We start from the raw sequence: 18,972 nt of genomic DNA, 5'->3' as shown, positions 1-18,972 counted from the left end.
GTAAATAAATTTATGCGATTTAGAGATGATGTTAGTCTGTTTTGTTCGGGTTAGGAGGCATCGAGGAAGCTGAAAAATGAATCACATGCGACTACCGAGGTTCTCAGCCTTTCAAAAGCGCTCATAGGTAAGGTAGGGCGTGTGTTTAAAAATAAATAGCCGTCGCAGCGGTCGCCTCCACGTGGCACCCGACGGGTGGTCCAGCGAAGCGATCTCCCATCCGCGTAACACCAGCGCTACGCCCACCACACGGGAGGCGCGAACGCAAAGCCACAAACGACGCCCCCACATCCCACCGGCCGCCATGGCCGCCACCGCAGCTGCCGCTGCCACAGCTGGAGGCTTCCTCAACCTCGCTCCTTCTCGCGTGCCAACTACATCCCCATATTGTCCTCTCTTCGGCACCTCCTATGGGTGGCGCTCGCGGCGGCAGCTTCGTCTTTGTCCGCTGCTCGCGGCGTCGTCGGTGGCCGCTGGGGAAGCGTCGTACACGGAGCCAGAGGAGGCGCTGCTGGAGGCCCTCGTCGGCGTGCAGGGCCGTGGCCGTGCCGTCGCGCCGCGCCAGCTCCAGGCAAGAATCGGCTCACTTGGCTTGTGACTCGACTACGCCCGCGTTCTGGGCAGCCAGCCTCTGCCGCGTGGGCGCGCGCCATGTGCGTGTTGAAATGTTACTGATGTGTGATGCTGCGTGGTGGTCTGCGTGTGCAGGAGGTGGAAAGCGCAGTTCAGACTCTGGAGGCACTCGAAGGTGTGCCTGATCCGGTAGGTGCACTGTCCTTCTTTTCCTTGTAGCTGTAGGGTCTTCACTACAAGGCATTAATGAGCTCATGGAAGTGTCTCATACAAAAGCGAAAAAAAAACTGAACTACTGATACATTTGTAAGAGTAATGGGCTTGCGCTAGCTACGAACATCCAAAGCAACCATGCGGGTTTAATCTGTTGACTAAATTTGGTGTGGTTTCAATGAGAAGGTTTACTCCCTTAGTTGTCTCATAGTGTATAGTATAATGGGAGAATACTCCTACTACTGATATGTTGAGTGAATTTGGATAATTAGTTGCTGAATTTGATGTTCAATTGACACGGGCAGATTTAATTGGGATATAATCGTAAATAACAGGAAATCAGTTGACAATTTTTGTGGCGAAAGTTACTCAGTAGCATTCACATTACCAGAGACATTCTACTGGTCAATACTTAAGTTCACCTTGCAAGACGTCAAGATGTTTACTTGTTTGACCTCGCATATGCTACAAATAGTTTCTTTCAAGACTTGTTTAATCTCTTAACGTTTGGAACAATTGGTATATTGTCTTGTGCCAATGCTGAAAATATCAAGATGTAAATATGAGAGCTACTCTCTCCGTTCGGATTAAATTGACGCGAAAGATGCAAAGCAAGTAGCTTATGACTGTACATTTCCCGCGTCAATTAAATATGTCCAGAGGTAGTAGCTTGTAGAGGAACGAATCCAAATATTTGACGAAGTGGCATCCATTGCTGGTATGTATTGAGTTGCAAGCACCAACCAGTTCACCCAAACGACCAAACTGAAGGAGAAAGGTATACTTCAATACTCCCCTCATATGTGGCTCCCTTAGGCCAGCCGGGTCTTAAAATTAAGACCCTCCAAAAGTACGAACTGGATGCCAAGGACAAGCAATATACTTCAACATCCTCACTCATGTTTAGGCTCTGTCACATCTTAGGTGTGCTATCAGTGAAAGCCACTAATATTTTTATTAAATACTGAATTGAATGGGTCTTGAACTTGAGATCTCTTGACTTTAATACAAAATTGAATTGCATGCACCAACAAGTTCACTCAAACCCCCTAAAAGCCGAGCTCACCCATTAATCTAAAGTTCTAAACTGATAAGAAAGGTGGGCAATACATGTACTTCAACAGCATGAACTGATGGCCATGCATACAACAGTGAGCCAAATTCTCTTGATCAATCTTTGCATCATGTCAATATGTGTCTCTTAGGGTAAATATGATTGGGACATCACACCGAACAGTACTCTTGTTAATTTTCTGGAGGGGTTGATAGTTGGTAGAGTGTTTGATGGAAGTTTTGAGTCCTGATAGCAGGATATGTTAAAGTATTGAATTGCTTCTCAAAATTTAACAAAGGAGAATGTTAGAGAAAATGAAAATACTGAATAGCTACATTACCATGCATGTAACTGACTAATGCAAAATTTCTAGAAAATAAGTGAGAAAACAAAGGTTGTCCTTTTAGCATTTATCGTTTATATGCAGACCAATTCGAGTTTAATTGAAGGCAGCTGGAAGCTCATATTCACTACAAGACCAGGGACGGCATCTCCCATTCAGGTAAATAATACCAACATGCTCATCTTGGAAATTGTCAAGCTTCATGCACTAGCCAACGCAACCAAAAGTTCAAACTAATGGCAAAGGCTAGGCAATTCACTTATACACTTCAACACCCTCTCTCACGTGTGACACGTAAGTCAACACGTGGAAAAAAGAAGAATGGTTCATGCACTAGCCAAGTTCATATTGACATGATGCAAAGATTGATAACATCAATTTTAGGATGAATCGTGAAAGCCCTATAGGCCCTGGACTCTGATGCCATGTCAAGCTTCATGCGGTAGCCAACCCAACCAAGAGTCCAAACTTATGGAAAGGGCTAGGGAATTCACTTATACACTTCAACAAAAACTATATGTTCCATCTCCTATTTGTCTCTGTTATTTATTTAGCTGATAGATGGTTCACACTCTGTATAGATGACTGAATTTATTCTCAATCCACTTTCTGCAGAGGACATTCGTTGGAGTTGACTCTTTCAGTGTATTTCAGGAAGTTTACCTTAGAACAGATGATCCAAGGGTGGTGAATGTTGTCAAGTTTTCAGAAACAGTTGGTGAACTGGCAGTGCAGGTAACTGCTGTGTGAATAACTCAATATCGTATTAGCTTCAAATGTTTTTTTTGGGCGGGGGGGGGGGGGGGGGGGCTTTATGTATTCTGAAGTTCAATGTTCAACCTTAAATATGCTCATGATATTCTTGCCCCAAATACTTCTGCTTTGTTTGTTGTTGTCTTTAGCGTCTAATTCTGTCTTTCGGAGTTTTGTTTGATGAACTAATCAACTAGTTATCTGTTGTTGTTCTGTGCGGAAACTCGTTGAGTTATAGAAGATTAAATAATGGACTTGTTGTAAGTTCTCGTGTCATGCGGGAAGTGCGTAGCTTGGTGTGCAACAGTGCAAGTATAACTGAAGAAAGATAACATCACAGGTAATATGAGGGCCTACATATTCGGAGCTAAATGCATGATCAGGAAACATAAACTCAATTGACATATCACTTTTGATTAATACTTGCAGTGTTTTAGGATAATTGAAAACAATATACAGTAAATGATAGCACTATGGGGTTTTGAGGAACACGATATCGATTTGGTGGAGTAGACTTTGATAATCTGACTACAAACATGCAACGACAATGCATTTAAGAAACCATTAAATCAACTCCGGAGGGTTATTTATGATCGGAAGCATGATCAACTCCACAAGGTAATTGGACATTAAAAATACGGATGAAGTATGTAGAGAAATTGGGGTCCCAAAAGCGGTCTATTGGTGATCATTGTACCCAAGCAGAGACTCAGAAAGTTGCACAGGAAGCTAAATTTTAACCAATCTATCAACATATTGAATATCAAGAAGATTGGCAAGAGAAGACTACTACTCCTTTAATATAGCTATCTAATACTCCCTCCATTCACTATTATAAGATGTTTTAGATATTTCAATGTGGACCAAAAATGGGGTGAAATGAGTGAACCTATACACTGAAACGCGTCTAGATACATGCATTTTAAAAGGAAAAAACCTAAAATATCTTATAATTGTGAACGGATGGAGTAGAATACTGTGGAACTGTTAATTCTATGTGGAGGAGGTAATATTCTTTTACTTCTGTTGCTGCTAAGTGGTATATTTATAGTGTGTTTATGATGTTACGTATGATTTTGCAATGAGGTTTGTTACACAAAATATCAGGCAGAAGCAACTATTAAAGATGGGAAACGCATTCTCTTCCGTTTTGACCGAGCAGCATTCACCTTCAAGTTCTTGCCATTTAAGGTGCCATATCCAGTGCCATTCAGGCTTCTTGGAGATGAAGCAAAGGGTTGGCTTGACACTACATACTTATCTCGTAGTGGGAACATACGTATTTCAAGGGGAAACAAGGTACATACTAAACTATCTGCATGTAACCTTGCAGCCATGGATTTACTGTTTTGAATTGTGTAATCAGTCTCTTAGTTTCGTATGAATCTATAATGGTATATACGTAAAACTTTTCTTTATAGAAAGATGTGGTTTTTCCCAGACCTGCTTGTATTTCATTAGTTTTCCGAAACAACATGTAGTGCAGGGAACCACATTTGTTCTCCAGAAAAGTGCAGACCCAAGGCAGATGTTGTTGTCAGCTATATCTGCAGGAACTGGAGTAAAAGAGGTGTGTTATTATACCTTGGATGTCCGTTAAAGCAGTCACATGAGAAATTCATTTCTACATTATACTTTTTTGCTGGACAGGTTATAGAGCATCTTGCTTCAAGCAGAACAGGGGTTGAGGCTGATCTGAATACCCTAGCAGGAGAATGGCAACTGTTGTGGGCTTCACAGGTCAACCTTTGCATAAGCATTACAAAACATATTTGATATTTGAATGCACGTCATCTCTTGGCTGTGGAGCTAGATTTCTTATTGGTCATGAGTTTTATTTATATAACACAACAAAAACATAAGTACAAGGCATTCCGAGATATTCATGTATAACTTCTTTTGTTCTATTTACTTCCACTAATTTATCTTGTACAGTTTCCTCTATTTCTGTGTAAATACTACTTGCACTAGGGTTCTTCCTTGTTTCTCCCGTGAAATAGCATAAAAATTGTAAGAGTCTCAGACCGTGATTGAACTTAGGTTCCCTGGCAGAGTCAAACAATGTGGAGACTTTTCTATTTTTTTCTTATGAGCCTGATAGCTCATGCACTAAACACCAATAGCTATTTCTGATGAATGCATATGAGTTGGTAGTCCCTGTTATTCACAAACTTTGGCTGTCTGACTTATGGTATATATATGTTTCATATATGAAGCATCTTTAATACTTAAAATGTATGGAAGACTAATTTGGTGGTGTATTTTTAGTACATAGTGAGATATGTATATTGGTGTAGAGACATACTCCCTTCTATGCAAAATTTTGTAGGTTTAATAAAATGGGATGAAAACTGTGGACTCCCGTGCATTTTTCTTAAGTAATTTGCATCAGAATATCTTGAAACTAGTATTAATTGATTAAGTATACTACCTCTGTCCATTTTTAGATGTCAAAAGTTTGTCTAAATTCGAACGTATCTAGACATTTTTTAGACATAGATACATCCAAATTTAGATAAACCATTGGACATCTATTAATGGACGGAGGGAGTATTTATGATACGGGGTGATACGTACTGCTTTAGAGGTGGTATACGAGGTAAAGCTTAACTATCACTGGTTGTAGGATGTGTTTTCCCTTTCATATATTCATTCATCTGTATGCACAGACTGAAGGTGGAAGCTGGTCATCGGTCACATCTGCTGGTTTCAAGGATTTCCAGGTTAGTTTCAGAATTTCAAAAAGGCTGAGGGAAGGTGACATGATACTCTCATGTGTTACTTGGTATTTGACATGTAACAATTATTCCTTCAGACCATAAAGGAAGATGGGCAACTGAAAAATTTGGTGAACCCCTTTCCAGGTGTCAGCCTCAGTGCAAAAGGCAACATATGGTAAGTCTGAAGAGCTGCATGTATGTTATGAGTAGTCATCAAGTACCATATCACTGAAGCAAATATAGTGTGAATTTCTTTACTCCATTCCATCTGTATGTGTGATATGCAACTCTTAAAACTAATATTTTTACAAAATGAATGGAAACATGTTTCACTAACGCCCCAAGGAAATACGAACATGCCCGACTGTATTATGTGCACATAGTCACATAGAAAAGGGGGGATACTAACCATGTTTCAGTAAGACAATACTATCTACAAATAACTTCATAGATGCTTAAAGCACCGGGACATGTACATTTTGACTCGCTTTATTACTACATTCATACATCAGCACTCTGTCGGCACACAAGGTATAGCTTATTACTATGCATTATGCACAGATATCAAAATCCAGGGCGCATCTCGTGTTTTTCTCTTGCCCCTTGCGATCTTGATTTATGCACCTTCATTTTAATGCTGCTACAAACGGTACACTTATGTATTATGTTAAGTACTTTGTATTGAACTTGCAGCAAATCAGGGAATAGCAATACCTTTCGCGTGTCCATGAATGAAGGAGCTGCTCAAGTTGGCGGCGTACAGTTTCCCATGGACACTCGTGGAGAATTTGTCATGGAGATCTTGTAAGACTGGATTCCATTTCCATTGACCTAAAGATAAGAGACTCAACATATCTGAAATTTAATTCTTGTTCTGATATTTGTGAATTTCCTTGCAGGTACATTGACAATAAGATAAGAATATCTAGGCTCAACCAGCATGAGCTTGTTCATTTACGCATTGCAAGTAGAACATAGATACCCAGATAAAGGATATGTGCACAAATTGCTTGAGTTGATTGATTGAGCACAGATTGGTCAAATGTAAGTAACTCAAAATGGTTGGCTTCCTTGATGTACACGTTGTTGTATATACTAGTGCAACACTCAGAATTATGTAATTATAGATTTCAGAGTAGCATATATTGTAATCATTTCCCCTAAAAAAGCATCACTGCTCTGATAATCATGTATGACCTAAATTTCATCTCAAAAGCTTAAAATAATTTGACTTAGGACAAAATGTATAGGCCTTGTAAACCCAAAGAGAGCGAGTATAAGAGTGACACTAACTATGATCATGCATCAGTTACTCATTATTGAGAGACTGCAGTTTCATATAATAAGATATATCTCAAAACGTTGCGACATGACACGGTTCTGAGCAGATGTGTGTCAGACAGAACATTACACATCTCAGGTTGATCAAAGACTTTTGATATCTCCTACCATCCTGTAATGCAGCAAAGACTGAAAGCCCACAATGTACTCAACAGTTTGCAGAACCAGATAAAACATCTGACTATCCAGTTAAACTGGCTAAATTGGGTTAGATAACCTGGCCATGACAATATCCTGATCGGTACAAAACGTGTCTTCATATCCCTAAAAGTACAACAACGACAATTTTTAAATGTCACATGGACATGTACATTATTGGCTTGAGTTAATTCCTTTGGGAACCAAGCAATTCTTTGAATTTATTGCTTGAGCTCAGCAGAATCTGCAGATCTGAAGGTTGTCTGCAGGTCATAGGCCTGCATAAGTTGAAGTTATGAAGTTGATCTGCTGGTGGAAGGAACAAATGAGCCCAGGTCTCTGTATCACATTATTTAGGCGGTAGCCAAACTGTCGCATAGGGTCTGGTATGCTGCACTGCAACGTTTGAATTTCTCCTCTGCAGTAGCCTGTCCACAAAAGAAGGACCAAATATTTATGAGTCCAGTAGACAATCAAATATAACAGTGAAGTGTTGCGGTAACTGAGAAACAGACGTCCAAAACATCAAACTAGAGATTAGACGATGCAACCTTCTGTAAAGATGGAAATGGGCTTGAGACCCACCAGGTCACTGGCTCGACCCAAAAATATGAGCCAAAGGGCGAGTGGGTCGACCCATCTCCACTAGTGTGTTTCGTATCATCACAAGAAGAGGGCAGGCGCATTTCAAGAAAGAAAAGAAGATATAGCAGGGGGTGAGGAGGCAGAAATGGCTGCGGTGTCAGCAGCAATCGCCAGCTGCTGCTCTTTCCCCTGCATGTCCTAGTCGTGGAGGGATCTCCTGCCCTATACACGGAGAAGGCACTTAGTTCACGGTCACGGCCATGGCTCCGAAGAACAAGGTAAACCTGACTAAAATTTCAATTTCACAATCATGCCACTCCCAAATACCAACTAAAATTTGCTCCCAGAATTTACGTAGTCCGCCATGTTCAACTGAATGCTCTAGTACCTTCGAAATTGCTAGCTCTTGAAGGTGAACAAGTACGACATGGTGGTCGAAGCAGTGGTTAGGCGCAGGGATCTTCTCGTAGGGGAGTGAGGAGGTGTAGGTGGACGTGTTCAATAAGCTGGAGATGCTCAAGGTGCTGAGCAACATGGAGAAGGCAGGGCTGCTGTCCAAGGAAGCGGAACTCAGAGCCACGCACTCCTTGCTGGAGATGCTCACACTGCTCTCCAAAGCCAAGAACCTAGGCCTCAGCATTACAGAGAGCGCTGCCATATAGTGTCCCCTGCCATGCTCGCGTCCCTGTTGCTTCCACCTGGACTCTGCTGGTGGCCCCAGCTCCTAAATCGTAGTCGGTTGTGCCGTCTGTTTTCTACCGCCGCCTCCACCACCATAACCGGCTGTTCCATCAATTTTCTTCCACCGCCTCCTCCACAGCAGCCAGCTGCACTGCTCTCACCACCATCAGCCACAGCCCGCAGTCGCCAAATACTCCACCACAGTCGCAGACGCCTCCATCATTATTATCTTACTGGTGGGATGCTGAGAGTTGGGATGGGCCATGTGCCCCAGTGGGACATCAGGACAGTTCTTCGTGTACCATTGGGTCCCCTGTACCCCTAAACAGAGCAGGGGGCACGAGGGACCAGGACTGGGGCAGGGTGGTCCTGGCCGAAAATGAAACCGCCGCAGCACATCAAGACCATTCCACATCGACTCGACTCTCCCTTCGTGGACATTGAGCGGTTCCTCCCTGCCGCCGCCACTCCCCGCTTCCGGTTGCAGCCCACCTCTCTACCCGCTGGTGAGGCAGCAGTCATGGACAGAGACGGTAACACAGCAGCCACTGGGGGCGGTGCAGCAGATGGCCACCGAACTCCTCCACTGGGGTGCTGCAATCGGATGCATATTCTGGTGCTGGTCTAGCTTGGATGCACATGCACGCATGTTACAATGATATTACGAAATGAATTGGGCACATTTTGTATCGAAGGGTGTTTCAGACTTTTCGCAATTTAACACAACAATAAGCCAAAATTTTAGAAGCCCAAAAGAATAGGAGTTTCTCTCCACCACAGTTTCTCCCCGCCGTTTCCCATAAGCTGGCTTATGCATAAGCATAATCCCAAAAGAAATGGTTGTAACACATGTTTCTGTACAGAACCTATGTGAGCTGCTAACCCATCCTTATTGATATAGTGTTGCATTAATTATTGTCACTTAGCATTGGAGATGCAACTCTGCCTATGCCTTTTAAGGAATAGCCGGTCCCAAGCCCGAGTAAAGGAGGAGGAATGTGATAGGCCTGGAGAGCAACCATAAAATCAGCCATTTCCTATGGATATGGAACTAAACATTCGACATGCGCAACTACAACATCTGAATCAATAAAAAGTGATAAACATGGGGATACGGATGTGTAGTTTTAACTTTGTATATTTAATTTGTATAACACGTAGCTATTTTTTAAAACAAAGCTTCAAATCCTTCTCATATCCCTGATGCGAACCCGGGACACTTGTGCTAAAGACTATCTAAACCAGCAGATTTATAACAGAATGAAACAAACTTATACAGATAACTTGCAAAGGGTGCCACAAAATATATTCTGATGTTGAAAGATTACCTTCGATGAGCCATTATGACGATCAGGATGCCATCTAAGTGCACATGTCCGGTATCTAGCAAGGAGATAAATGATAAAAAAATGTTACACAGCTCAAAATAAGTGAAGAATTCAATGCATCATTGCTCATAGCATAATCCTGTAAAATACTCAAAAAGCTAGTGAAATGTTGAAAGCCTCAACAATCTTACGCGCTTTTAACATCTTCAAGTTTTAATGGGCCATTGGTGCTCAAGCCAAGAGCCTGACGGGCCACAGATACCTCTGTCTGGGGGGATATTTCGTCTTCATCGTCTGTTTCATAACTCCAGTGTCTGGACCTTTCTGAATGAGAACGTCTGGAATTCCTCCTTTGAAAATCATCAGACTCGAAGGACCAATAATATGTCTGCTGGTTCCCACGAAAAGCATTACGAAAGATGGTCTCTGGTCCATCATCATCACTTGTGCAAAACTCAAATCCCCCTGTCCCTAATAAGAAAAACCTAAACTTTATAAGGTTCACTATATGCACCTTTTCTGTTCAAGTAATATTTTTACAAACTAAAGTAACTGTAACTTCAGAATGGCATAAAAAATTTGGTAGTATCCTGACTCCTAATATCCAGAATTAGGCTCTAGTGCAAAACAAGAGAATGATTCAGATTTACTCATAAGAGAGAAGTACAGATAAAGTAATGTACCCTTGCTTTTGATATTATCATAATAAAACTCATGTGTCCGGAAACCATTAGGCTTCGAATCCCTGACCCAACGGTGTCCTCTAAACCATGAAGGTCCACAAGATGCATCTTTTTTTTCATCTTCATCCCGCCAAGTCTGAACATTGATATAAATGAGAAATATCTTAATTGTTCAAGAAACATTCTATATAAGTATTTATATTTCATTTCGATTGAAAGCTGTGCTGACATCTAGTGCGTATCAAACTGAACTTCAAATTTTCTTAAACATTGGAATTCAAATATTGCAAGTATAGGAGCACATACAAATAGATGCGAATTATTTTGTTCATCTTGTTTCCTAGTAAAATTTTAAGCAAGGAAATGAAACAATTCTCTTGATTCCAGAGTTCTACGATCCTAAGAGTTGCAAGCATTAAAGCTCCCAATCTGAAAAAGGATTAACCCTGCTAAGTATCTCGCTTTACAGCTAAATTTGAACATGTATCTTGAAATTTTGCAGGGTTTGGCTTGGAATTAATTATATATGGTTCTTATACTTTTCAAAAACCCATATTTTATTGGTTTACTATTTCATTTTTTGTGGGCCAAGCTAAGTTTTTTTGGAATTTTTTTTCATTTTTTGTGGGCCAAACTAAGTTACAACTACAAGAATGCAAAACGAATATGATAAAGAATAATGTGTAATATGTTTTGATAATCTTAAGTTCAGTATTTGTGAGAGCTAATAATCTCAATCGATTTACTCAAAATTAAACGAACAGAACAAGATAACAAAAGGCTGTCAAATAGTTCATGACACTGACATCGAAGAGGTACTCCGCATACTCAGAGATATTCCGTATCACTGTCCTTTGTGTATCTCTATTTCTCCTGCGTTTCGCATAATAGTTGAATCTCTGTGGAAGCAGAAGATAATAGTGTTAGCTCTTTCTTTGTTCAAGACACGAACTATTTTATAATAATAAATCATCACTCATAAGAAAACAAAGTAACAAAATCAGAAAAGGTTAAGCAATGCTAATGACCCAAACTTTTTTCTTTGCGAGGGGGCTGGAGGCATACAGGCTGAACCAAGCAAGACACACATCACACCACGGCAAAATAATGACCTTGGAAAACACAAGGACGGGAGAAAGGGAGCGGGATTTCGCAAAAGTACACAATGAGCAATGTAAAAATTAGCGCTCAAATTCACGCTGACGAACATTCACAAGCATCTAAGCCCCCAAATCTACCTATTTTCATAGGGCATACCTTGCGTTCAACCCATCAAACAGATCAAGCAAGAATTCCTCTCAAATTGACAATAAAAAGCAAGAATTCTACTCCTGGCGCTCAATTCATCAAACACACGAGCAATACATCTACGGAAACCGCAAGCTTTCCCCAATAGAAGCATTTCAGCAAACTACGGGCGGATCAAATAAAAGAGCAATATTTCTTCTCGGGATCTGCCAGTAGCACAATAGGGAGGAAGATGGCTACCTGGTGCCACTGGGTCTTGCGCTTCCGCTCCAGGGGAGACGTGGAGTGGAAGGACGCGGTGGCCACCAGCTGCTGCGGCGCCGCCGCCGTGGAAAGAAGATGGGGGCGGTGGCCAGAGAGAAGAGCGGTCTTGACGTGGTTCATCTTGGTCGGCGGCGGTCCACGGGGTCGGGGTCGGGGTCGGCGGCGGCGGAGGGGAGCTTTGATGTTTACCTCATTGGCCGTCGGGGCTCGGCGAGGCTCCGCGAGGTGAGGAGCAAGAAATGACTGTTTGGGATCTCGACCCGGTTGCTGGGCCCAGCCCACCAACACAGGCCTAAAAGTCTACATTTGCTCACGTTGATTTTCCACTTTTAGCTATTGCTATATGCTATACTTGAGTATATCTGGTTTATAAAACCACTAAAAAAAGAATATCTGGTTTTAAAAGGAAAAAACTTCAATTATCTGGAGAAAGAAGTTGTGGAAAAATGGGTGCTAAGCATCGGCCGGGCGATCGGAACACGGATGCCCCCCTTTTGGAACGGTCTGATGGGAGACTCTGATCCAGCAATTCACTTGCCATCTAGTCCTATGTGGGAAAATCTTTAGTTATTATTAGCATTATTATCCATAAACCTAAGGAACTACCCGCATGGAGAAAAACTCTAAATCTCATGTAGTATAATGGTAAGCCATACAATTTTAGTTTATGGTCAAAACTCATTGCCCTATTACTCTTTATTATCTCGAAGTATCTTAAGCCAAACTTCAAAGTTCTTATATCAACCTATGAAGGCTTGACTAGATATCTTTGAGTCTATATTGGGCGCAAAGATTGCATTTTGGAACCCCAATATGGTCTGTGTTGCACTCGTACAACCGCTAGAGGTATCTTCACGATGAATTGGGATTAGTTCACCTAGACTATGGTTTTGTGGTAGTAACATGTATCATATCTCTCCATGTGCATCAATATATGTAGATCATATGAACCGTTGTACATGATTATGATCAAATTTATGTATCGTTGATAGTGGATAATTATTTAATTATGAGATGAATTAGTTATGCAATCCTTGTTATGTTTTACCGTGAGATATTTGTGTATGCATTTTTTTTACTCCTTTGTTCAGTTTAGTGGAGAAAAAAAAGTAGAGGATGTGGTGTGCATTACTTGAAGTGAATTAAGGAGTCCAGTAAGTCAAGTAACAGAAAGGTTACAAGCATGTGTGCTCGTTGCTACTTTCTCGACTCGCCTCACTAGGGATAATATGTGGATGTGCATGGTTAGGACGCCCATGCACACATGGATGCGGAGTTTGGGATTTATAGATGTGATGTGTATGTTATATATTTTTTAGTCATTATATTTGCATGTTTGAATAGATCATTACTCATATGTATGCTTTGTATTCCATGCACCATGTTTATGACAAATTTGTCAAGTGAACCCATGAGTCTCGGTCCAATTTTATTAATAAGAAACCCCATTTACTTTCTATACGTATACTTTTATTTTAAGCTTTATTTAATCTTGAAAACACATAATACCTTTGTAATTGGCAACTAAATTGGTACCAATGGGCAGAACAAGAGATCTTTTAGTTTATTTAAAAATTACTAGACAAAGATAAATATTAATATATTCTCATGTGCTCGATAAACCCAGCCGCTACTGCATCACTCCACAATGTGAATCCCTACACAGTAATAGTCACTAGTTAGAATAATAACATGTACACGCAATTCTAAGTTGTGTGTGTCACTTATTCATCTACACGCACCTTACGAAATAATGTATGGGGAAAATATACTACCTCCATCACTACATACACATGTGAAAGTGCACGGAGCCCCATGTGTGGTTTTGGTAATTTATGACAATCCCTATGGACTAATGTTTACATTGAGTTATATTTGTAGATTTTATCCATAGCCATTCCTTGAACCATACATTGGCTTCAAGATTGAAATAAGAAGAAAGTGAAGAAGATAAAGTGATGACCAAAGCGTTAATGAAGGAGTGATCGAAAGTTTGGTCATGAGAGAATTGAGCCAATGACAAGTATGGCTTGAAGAACAAGATGGAGTGATATCTCATTTGTACCTTCGAGAGATAAACATAATGAAGAAAAAAGCAATGAAGTGCAAGTTCAAGATAAGCCTTTTCGGAGAGATCATGTGCTTGAAGCTTGCCGTCCATATGGTGATCATGGATATATTAAGATGTGTTGAAGAAGATGATCATCCATAGTGGAGTATGGGGGAGCAATCCGGAAGACTTCACCAAGCAAGCACAATCAAGAACGTCATTCCATCTTGGTGTGGTCAAGATAGTTGTATTGCCAAGAAGGCTCTCAAGTGAGTAACTTAATCGTATCGTTCGGAGAGAGATCAAACCCTTGCATGATTGACATCATATTTCTTATTTGTTATTTGGATCTTATCCATGTGATGTTTTAGAACTTGTGGTTATTCGCATGACAATCTCTAACTCATCGAAAAAGGATTTTGTACGAAAAACTTGTTGGATTTTTTTTATTTTGAAGCTTTCATTGTTTATTCGCGTTGAGAGGTCGCCCCCTCTTAGTTATTGGAAAAATATCCCCACTTGTGGGGTAGCTCTTTCCATACTCTTTCCAACAAAATTGGTTCCACCAAAAGTATTTTCCTAACTAAAAAGTTTTTGCTTTTCTGGTATTTGTTGTTTGCCATTTATTTTGCATGAAGAAAAAGAATGGTGCAACATGTGACCAATGTGGTATTACTGTTGTACCATGGTCGTTACTTCCACCTTGGCCCACGTCGTACTACCGTTGTGGTATCGGGCCGCATTCGGTTGCATTAAACGCTCACTATGCGCTGCACACCCAAGACCGGTAGCGGGCAGGTAGCTCTCTGGTTATATCGGGCGACCTCCAACGGTGATACCGGGACGCTTCAACTGGTACTGTCGGGCCAACTCGTCTGCCTTTTTGACTGTTGGCGATGACCTGGGCGGTACCGCCACACTGACGATAGTACTACCAGCCCGGCCGGATCCAGCCCAACGGCAGAAATCGCAAACACGTATTTAAGGGGATCTTCTTCTTGGAATATCTCTCTATCTCTCTGATCCTCTCCCTAGTTTTCATCACCATTGTTGACCTCTTGTGATCTTTCTATCTCTTTCTCCCTCCGGTGATTCTTGCACCTATTCGACAGATAAGATAGAGGAGATCTAGATCCATATTTTGACCAATCAAAATCTCCTCTTTGTGAGGGAATCCTTTAGATGTAGATCTAGGAGAAATTTGAAGTTCTCCTTTTTGTTCCTCCTCTCTTATTCCACGGTAGATTTTGTAGCTTTGGTGGAATTTAAGAGTGCAAGATTGGAGCATCTTCTATGTTCTTGCCATTGCATTTGGTGCATCGGCTTGAGTTCTCCATAGTTTAACGCATCAGTGAAAGGTCGTGAGTTGATTACTTTAGGTGCTTGTACCCGGAGCTTGTTCCTCTTGTGTCCTTGGACCTTAGACGTCTTGTTGCCTTTTGTGGCGTTGAGACCTTTGTGATGATTACTTGGGAGCCTCCAATTGAGTTGTGGAGATTGCCCCAATCTTGTACGGATTTGGTGAGCACCCTCAAGGGTCCGCTAACTAGTGGACGGTGGAATCTTGCATTGTGCAAGGGCGTGAAGAGATTACAGTATATGGCTGGTACCTCAACGGTGGTTCCGCCAAGGGTGGCATCGATAGTACCGGGAGTCTTAGGCCATTACTACCATCATGTGCATGGTCGAGGAGGCATGGTTCGGAGCCGGCTTGGGTGCTTGGGTTGTGTTGGATGCAGCTCACCTGGGGTCAATGTGTCGTGTTGGGTCTAGGGCGAGGTCGACCCTGTCGTAACCGAGCCTGCTCGTGGCGTGGCTGGTCAGGGTGCATCACCCGGACTTGTTGACGTGGATGTGTGAAAGAACATCTCCCGCCCTTATGGGTTTTGTGTGTTTGATGTAAACACAGGTACAAGTTTATGTGTGTTGACGTATATGATACATCTCAAACGTATCTATAATTTCTTATGTTCCATGCTACTTTATTGATGATACTCACATGTTTTATACACACTTTATGTCATATTTATGTATTTTCCGGCACTAACCTATTAACAAGATGCCGAAGAGCCAGTTGTTGTTTTCTGCTATTTTTGGTTTCAGAAATCCTACAAAGGAAATATTCTCGGAATTGGACGAAATCAACGCCCAGGGTCTTATTTTTTCACGAAGCTTCCAGAAGACCGAAAGGGAAACGAAGTGGGGCGACGAGGCACCGACACAACAGGGCGGCGCGTCCCAGGCCTTGGCCGCGCGGCCCTGGCGTGTGGGGCCCTCGCGTCGCCCCCTGACCTACCCTTCCGCCTACTTAAAGCCTTCGTCGAGAAAACCCCAGTACCGAGAGCCACGATACGGAAAACCTTTCAGAGACGCAGCCGCCACCAATCCCATCTCGGGGGATTCAGGAGATCGCCTTCGGCACCCTGCCGGAGAGCGGAATCATCTCCCGGAGGACTCTTCATCACCATGATCGCCTCCGGAGTGATGTGTGAGTAGTTCACCCCTGGACTATGGGTCCATAGCAGTAGCTAGATGGTTGTCTTCTCCTCATTGTGCTATCATTGTCGGATCTTGTGAGCTGCCTAACATGATCAAGATCATCTATTTGTAATGCTACATGTTGCGTTTGTTGGGATCCGATGAATATGGAATACTATGTTATGTTGATTATCAATCTATCATCTATGTGTTGTTTATGATCTTGCATGCTCTCCGTTGCTAGTAGAGGCTCTGGCCAAGTTGATACTTGTAACTCCAAGAGAGAGTATTTATGCTCGATAGTGGGTTCATGCCTCCATTAAATGCAGGACGTGTGAGACAGAAAGTTCTAAGGTTGTGGATGTGCTGTTGCCACTAGGGATAAAACATCAATGATATGTCTAAAGATATTTGTGTTGATTACATTACGCACCATACTTAATGCAATTGTCTGTTGTTTGCAACTTAATACTGGAAGGGGTGCGGACGCTAACCCGAAGGTGGACTTTTTAGGCATAGATGCATGCTGGATAGCGGTCTATGTACTTTGTCGTAATGCCCAATTGAATTTCACACTACTCATCATAATATGTATGTGCATTGTCATGCCATCTTTATTTGTCAATTGCCCAACTGTAATTTGTTCACCCAACATGCTATTTCTTATCGGAGAGACACCACTAGTGAACTGTGGACCTCGGTCCATTCTTTTACATCGAATACAATCTACTGCAAACATTGTTCTTACTGTTCTCTGCAAACATCATCATCCACACTATACATCTAATCCTTTGTTACAGCAAGCCGGTGAGATTGACAACGTCACTATTACGTTGGGACAAAGTATTTTGGTTGTGTTGTGCAGGTTCCACATTGGCGCCGGAATCCCTGGTGTTGCGCCGCACTACACTCCGCCACCATCAACCTTCAACGTGCTTCTTGGCTCCTACTGGTTCGATAAACCTTGGTTTCTTACTGAGGGAAACTTGCTGCTGTACGCATCACACCTTCCTCTTGGGGTTCCCAACGGACGCGTGTTGTACGCGTATCAAGGCTAAATTTCTGGCGCCGTTGCCGGGGAGATCAAGACACGCTGCAAGGGGAGTCTCCACTTCCAATCTCTTTACTTTGTTTTTGTCTTGCTTTACTTTATTTTTATTTACTACTTTGTTTGCTGCATTATATCAAAATACAAAAAAAATAGTTACTTGCTTTACTTTATTTACTATCTTGTTTGCGTTCTCCATATTAAAAACACAAAAAATTTAGTTACTTGCATTTACTTTATCTAGTTTGCTTTATCTACTATTGCTAAAATGAGTAATCCTGAAGTTGAAGTTCGTTCGTTTAAGCAACAAGGGGGAGAATGTTTAAAAGATGCTTGGTATAGAATTAGTGATGCTCATAATAGGTGCACTAAGAAACACTCCACTATTATCCTACTCAGGAATTTTTATGTTGGTATCTCTAGCTGGAATAGGTATGTTCTTGATTGTCTCGCGGGAGGTAATTTCCTAGGCACTCCTGCTTTAGAAGCTAGTTGCATTATTGAGAGTCTATTTGGAATACCACCTGTTAATGAAGTTAAAATTGAAATCTCTCTTTAAGATGTCATGGAAAAGTTGAAGACCATAGAGCAAAATCTGCCAAGTATTGAGACTAAATTGGGAGTATTACTTAATAGCACTGATAAACTTGATAAATCTCTAGGTGGAATTAATGAGAGAATTGCCATCTTAGAAGCTTGTGCTATTCATGATAATCAAACCCAAAGGATTAGTGAACTTGAAGAAGCTATGGGAACCTTGGGTTCAACTTTTTCTTCTATTAAGTTTAAGGAGAAAGCTTATGTGGGTAAGGAGCAAAAGTTCATGTATGTCTCTAAGGTGCCTAAACCAAAAAACTATTATAGGCCTAAAATTGACAAAGCCCTTAATACCACTATAGATAATGGAGCATCTAAGATACCTATTGTGACAAGTTGTGAAAATTATGATGTTGATGCTTCATCTCTTGATAACACTTCATACACACTTTCTGCGCCTAGCTGAAAGGCGTTAAAGAAAAGTGCTTATGGGAGACAACCCATGATTTTACTTCTGCACTTTTATTTTATATTTGAGTCTTAAAAGTTGTTACTACTGTAGCAACCTCTCCTTATCTTTATTTTATTGCATTGTTGTGCCAAGTAAAGTCTTTGATAGTAAGGTTCATACTAGATTTGGATTAATGCGCAGAAACAGATTTCTTGCTGTCACGAATTTGAGTAGTATTCTCTGTAGGTAACTCAGAAAAATCTGCCAATTTAATTGAGTAATCCTCAGATATGTACGCAACTTTCATTCAATTTGAGAATTTTCATTTGAGCAAGTCTAGTGCCCCAGAAAAAATCGTCTTTACGAACTGTTCTGTTTTGACAGATTCTGCCTTTTATTTCGCATTGCCTATTTTGCTATGCTTGATGGATTTCTTTATTCCATTAACTTTCAGTAGCTTTGTGCAATGTCCAGAAGTGTTAAG

The 18,972-nt window shown here is 41.4% G+C and overlaps 2 protein-coding genes across 4 annotated transcripts; one reads left to right on the top strand and one right to left on the bottom strand.

The window, feature by feature from the left end:
- Nucleotides 1–230: 230 nt before the first annotated feature.
- Nucleotides 231–6,785, top strand: LOC127333632 (probable plastid-lipid-associated protein 12, chloroplastic). 2 transcript variants are annotated; one of them, XR_007871413.2, is made up of 11 exons: nt 231–571; nt 709–762; nt 2,268–2,342; nt 2,799–2,918; nt 4,044–4,235; nt 4,423–4,506; nt 4,587–4,676; nt 5,606–5,659; nt 5,801–5,831; nt 6,350–6,460; nt 6,556–6,785. XR_007871413.2 is itself a non-coding variant. In XM_051360023.2 (11 exons), the coding sequence occupies exons 1-11, from the start codon at nt 305–307 to the stop codon at nt 6,632–6,634; spliced, it is 1,206 nt and encodes a 401-aa protein (XP_051215983.1). In that variant the 5' UTR covers nt 239–304; the 3' UTR covers nt 6,635–6,785. The 2 variants fall into 2 exon arrangements, 1 of the variants encoding a protein (XP_051215983.1); XM_051360023.2 differs by having other exon boundaries at nt 239–571; nt 5,752–5,831.
- Nucleotides 6,786–7,077: 292 nt separating this feature from the next.
- On the bottom strand, nt 7,078–12,156 carry LOC127333633 (uncharacterized). 2 transcript variants are annotated; one of them, XM_051360025.2, is made up of 6 exons: nt 11,901–12,156; nt 11,219–11,311; nt 10,413–10,548; nt 9,921–10,194; nt 9,730–9,784; nt 7,078–7,563 (listed from the first exon to the last, which is right to left on the bottom strand). In XM_051360025.2, the coding sequence occupies exons 1-6, from the start codon at nt 12,042–12,044 to the stop codon at nt 7,489–7,491; spliced, it is 777 nt and encodes a 258-aa protein (XP_051215985.1). In that variant the 5' UTR covers nt 12,045–12,156; the 3' UTR covers nt 7,078–7,488. The 2 variants fall into 2 exon arrangements, with proteins under 2 accessions (XP_051215985.1, XP_051215984.1); XM_051360024.2 differs by having other exon boundaries at nt 9,921–10,200; nt 11,901–12,154.
- Nucleotides 12,157–18,972: the final 6,816 nt, after the last annotated feature.

The sequence above is a fragment of the Lolium perenne genome, chromosome 2, assembly GCF_019359855.2.
Source record: "Lolium perenne isolate Kyuss_39 chromosome 2, Kyuss_2.0, whole genome shotgun sequence".
NCBI lineage: Eukaryota > Viridiplantae > Streptophyta > Magnoliopsida > Poales > Poaceae > Lolium > Lolium perenne.
The sequence above is the reverse complement of the archived record's forward strand: the minus strand, read 5'-3'. Positions and strand labels throughout refer to the sequence as shown.